At 44.3% G+C, this 5000-nt stretch overlaps 1 protein-coding gene across 1 annotated transcript in view; it reads left to right on the top strand.

Moving 5' to 3' along the window:
- Nucleotides 1-3836, top strand: part of srebf1 (sterol regulatory element binding transcription factor 1) — a 34794-nt gene extending 30958 nt beyond the window's left edge. Inside the window, exons 18-19 of the mRNA XM_063191602.1 lie at nt 727-838; nt 1835-3836. Of these exons, the coding sequence (XP_063047672.1) occupies nt 727-838; nt 1835-2055 (333 nt within the window). The 3' untranslated portion in view covers nt 2056-3836. The remainder of the gene's footprint in view (nt 1-726; nt 839-1834) is intronic.
- Nucleotides 3837-5000: the final 1164 nt, after the last annotated feature.

Genomic DNA, 5000 nt, shown 5'->3' with positions numbered 1-5000 from the left:
TCTTTCTCTCCATTAATGACATCCTTTTCTCTCTCTCTCTCTCTCTCTCTCTCTCTCTCTCTCTCTCTCTCTCTCTCTCTCTCTCTCTCTCTCTCTCTCTTGTTCTCTGTCTCTGGATTCTCGCCCTCCTTTTTATCTTTTCCCCTTTTCTTGCTCTCTTCCACCCTCGTTCCCTTTTCCTTTTGTCTTTTTTTGTCTCCCTGCCTTTGCTCCTGCTCCCTCCGCTCGCTCTCTCTCTCTCTCTCTCTCTCTCTCTCTCTCTCTCTCTCTCTCTTCATCTTTTTTCAGCTCTTTCATGGCCCCCTTTTTGAAACCTCAATGTATTCCTTTGGCATCTTGTGCCCTCTCTCTCTCTTTCTCTCTTTCTCTCTCTCTCTCTCTCTCTCTCTCTCTCTCTCTCTCTCTCTCTCTCTCTCTCTCTCTCTCTCTCTCTCTCTCTCTCTCTCTCTCTCTCCCTCTCTCATCAAACTCTTAAGGTTCTTCCATCACTCTTTGTCTGAAGACGCGCTGTCTCTCTCATTGTACCCTCCCGATTCCTCTTTTTTCTGACCCCACTCCTACACACACACGCACACGCGCACACACACACACACACACACACACACACACACACACACACACACACACACACACACACACACACACACACACACACACACAGTTCCCTGTTCATCCCTAATGTGTGTGTGTGTGTGTGTGTCTCTCTCTGTCTCTCTCTCTCTCCAGTTGTTTCTGCATGAGGCCACAGCGCGGCTGATGGCGGGGGCCAGCCCCACTCGCACTCACCAGCTTCTGGACCGCAGCCTGCGCAGACGCACCACTCCTGGAGCCAAGACAGGTGGGGCTCTCGCTGTGTGTGTATGTGTGTGCGCATGCGCGTGTGGGGGGTCTATTGTGTGTGCGTATGTGTGTGTGTGATAAAGAGCATCTCCACATAGCACATTTCGCACATTTTGCTGCAGACCGTCTGCCTTGCATACAAAGCGGATCCACATTTAGAACTGCCCAAATAGAAAGCAGGCAGCAGCTGTAGTAGTTGCTTTTCGTTTACTGTATCCTGCATGAAGCACAGAGAGGAAGATACCGGTGTGTGTGTGTGTGTGTGTGTGTGTGTGTGTGTGTGTGTGTGTGTGTGTGTGTGTGTGTGTGTGTGTGTGTGTGTGTGTGTGTGTGTGTGTGTGTGTGTGTGTGTGTGTGTGTGTTGATTGCGTGTGTGTGTGTGTGTGTGTGTGTGTGTGTGTGTGTGTGTGTGTGTGTGTGTATTTGTGCTATGTGTTTTTTATTTTGTTTACCACCTCAGAAACTGAATTGTGTGTGTGTGTGTGTGCGTGCATTGTGTAGTGTGTGTGTGTGTGTGTGTGTGTGTGTGTGTGTGTGTGTGTGTGTGTGTGTGTGTGTGTGTGTGTGTTGTGTGTGTGTGTGTGTGTGTGTGTGTGTGTGTGTGTGTGTGTGTGTGTGTGTGTGTGTGTGGTCCAGCACAGTGCCATAATGAGTCCTTGGCTGTGTGACATGATTCACGTCCCGTATCATTCCTCCGTGCTGCCGTTGTTGTTGTTGTTGTTGTTGTTGTTGTTCTCCCAGCATACTGCATGTGTGTACGTGCTCAAGTTGTTGACTATTTTTAACCTGTTGTTGTGTGCACATGTGTAGAATGTGTGCATGTTTGCGTGTGTGCATACTTGTATGTCTGTATAGTACAAATATACCGGTTCATGTATAAGTCTACATGATGTGTATGTTGTATGTGCTGCCATTGTTGCTTATTTTTCTCTCCTTTTTCCATCCATCCATCCATGCATCCATCCATCCGCGCGTCCTGCTCCTCCGTGTCCAGAAGAGTGCGAGATGCGGCCGGGCCAGCGTGAGCAGGCGGAGGCGGTGATGTTGGCGTGCCGCTACCTGCCGCCCTCCTTCCTGTCGGCGCCGGGGCAGCGCGTGGGCATGCTGGCGGACGCGGCCCGCACCCTGGAGAAGCTGGGGGACAAGCGCACGCTGCATGACTGCCAGCAGATGATCATCAAGCTGGGCAGCGGCACCACCGTCACCTCCACCTAGACGGCCACCCCCAGCTAGAGCTCCAGCTACTGTAGCAGGAGCCGCTGGCTGTGGAGCTCCAGCAGCAGAACTCTTTTTGTTTGTGTGCGTGTGTGAGTCTGTTCATGGCGTGCACAAACCGATATCTTTTCAGAAAACTTTAATCTTTTCCTCCTCTCATCCAGGCAAATGCCACACAGTACAAACACACACAAGGTACACCGTTAGAAAACACACACGCACACGCACACAGAGACTCACAGTCCCTCTGTGACCGTTGTCCCAGGCTTTTTGTTTAGTCTCCCATCATCCTTTGCTGTGCTGTGCCACTGTCAGGTGGCCACATACACGAGGTAGTGACTGAATGATGGTGTGTCACCCAGTCTGTACGTTGTCATGGCGGTACCAGAACCCACGTCTACTCTCCCCTCAGACACCTCACAAGACTGGCCAGCCCCTTTCAGACCAGACATCCAGAAAGAATGTCATCCCAGTATGATGATAATATTATTATAATAATAATATTTAAAAATAAAAGTGTTTGCAATTTTTTTATATGAGATGACTTGTATGTGTTATTGTATTTATTGTATTTCCTCCCCTTTAAAAAAAAACGGTTGATTTTGATTTGTTTGTTATTTTTCCCCCTATGCCTCGCTGGTGAGAGTTACCCTGTAGTGACACACTATGTCCTCTGGGTGGTGTAGTGATGACTGGATTGCAGTTGTGCAGAGGAGTTTTAAGATCTTCTTTTGTCATTTAATTTCTCGATGTTCTCTGCAAGGGGCTGGATCAGATTTGCCCCCCACCCTCCATACTCGTTTGGCAAGAATATTGATATACAGTTCATGAACGTATATATGCACATTTTTCTGCAGTTTATCTGTCCTCTCTCTGGTCTGTTTCATTCGCTTGTTTTGCTTGTGTACCTGCATGATGGCAGGTCAGCAGTTTTAGATTATAAGTATAAAATAATCATTTAGTGTTTGTACAGGATGATTTGTTTTGAGGCGCTTATGCACTATCCCCTTGCCAGAATGAGCTTGTTTTGACGTCTTGACTTGCTTTATGTTCCTCCTCTCTCTTTGCAATTGACCTTATTTGTGTTTCTGTTTTCTTTTGTACATATTTTAAAAGTGTATTTATGAGGTTGCGTTGAAAAAAGAGGATTTGAATCATCAGTATTTCACATCGTAAGCGAAGTTGTCTGCACGTTTCCCCGTCATGAGAGTTTGTGCCTAGGAGATAGGTTGTCAACATCGCTGATGTGTTTTAGAACGATTTGAATCCGGTTTGAGTATTTCATTTTTGCACTAAAGTTTGATGAGAACCAACAGCTAGTGTCTTCGTAGTGGCATCTAAAGAGGTAACTGTTAAATACCTCTGCCTGTTGCAGGATGTCCAGGGTATAGCTGTTCAGGTTGCCCCCTACCCCCACCCTCCAGTTTGTCCTAACTAGACAAATCCATGATTTGTACATTTTGTCATCAATTATATCATGATAAATCATGATTTAATGAAAAGTCATGATGTATCCAAAGACCGTTTCAACACAGAGTTTGGGGACAGAATCCAGATGGTCACGAGTATCTCAAATCAGCGCTTTGTCCATAGGCCTGCTCATGCTGAAAAGTTAGCCGTTTCCTCAGTCTCAGATATACACTATACTCTGTACGTTTCCAGCTTGTGCTAACTTTTTTGTTTGCTCGAATATCAACTGGAACTATTTACAGTGTACCGTTCATTCCCCTCTATTGGTTTTATTCTTCAGAATGTAAATAAAATTCTGTTTTTGTAACTAATCCATGGCTGCTTGATTTGTTATACTATTTACTAAACGTAATAACAAAATAATGTTTTATAACAATAGTAGTAAAGCATCACATGAACACCTGAATTCATTGTTTTTAATAACATTTTATAGGCAATAACATATTCATTTTATAGAAAATAAACATCTCTAAGAAATACTATACACAATTATAATAGTACATCACATCTTACATTTAAACAGTCAAATACTTATATACACCATGAACCATAGTCAAGAACCTTTAAAGAACAATGGTGCAGAGTATGCAATGGCCACACCTTCTGGTCTTCTGTGGTAAGCTTCTCAGAGGTGTTCACCAGTAGCAGTAGTAGTAGTGGTGCATTATGGGACATTTTTGCATTATGTTAGGTATAATAATCTCGTATGGACATCGGTGATGAAGCAGGTATTCAAAGCATCTCCACACCACAGTATGTGGATAACCTCTAGGTTTTATAGAGCCAGGAGATGTACAATATGTTTGGGGGGGGGGCATAGACGTGGCCTTGGGGCTGTGGTTGTCCATGTTCTGCGGTTCGTACTAATGAGCGCTCTTACAGCGGTGATTTTTTTTTTTTGAATAATTTTCATTTTTTGCTATTTTCCCTTTTTCCTCTTTTTGCACACACAAAGCTGGACAGAACCCAAGATAGGCAATGGTGCTAAAAATGGTCTGTGTTTTTCATACACATTAAAATACTTCTTGGAAGAGCATTATATTAAAATAAGAATTTTTTAAATCGCCATTGTATTATCCGAATATTTAGACCTGCAAAGCACACCATGTACTTTTTTGTATTTTTTTGTTTGTTTTTATGTATTTGTTTTGTCTTTTTTATTATTATTTTTCATTTTAGACACTTAACATTTAAATCCATCCAGTGGGTGCAGGAGGATGCATGACCGCACTTTTTTTTCTCTTCACCACACTGACGTGACAGTAGCACAGTAGTCTGTGAGCTGATTGGATGACTGCTGAGTCTTCAGAGCTGTGATTGGACGACAACAGAGTCTGTGAGCTCTGATTGGCCGCTGGGCCGGGGCAGCGGGCCAAAGCTCCGTCTCCAGGTGTCCTACACAGATAGCATCCATTCCAAGAAAGAAACGAAAAGAAAAGAAAAGAACAAGAAAGAAAAAGCTGGATGGCACATTC

Source organism: Engraulis encrasicolus, chromosome 2, assembly GCF_034702125.1.
Source record: "Engraulis encrasicolus isolate BLACKSEA-1 chromosome 2, IST_EnEncr_1.0, whole genome shotgun sequence".
NCBI classification, from domain to species: domain Eukaryota; kingdom Metazoa; phylum Chordata; class Actinopteri; order Clupeiformes; family Engraulidae; genus Engraulis; species Engraulis encrasicolus.
This window is presented reverse-complemented; position numbering and strand designations above follow the sequence as displayed.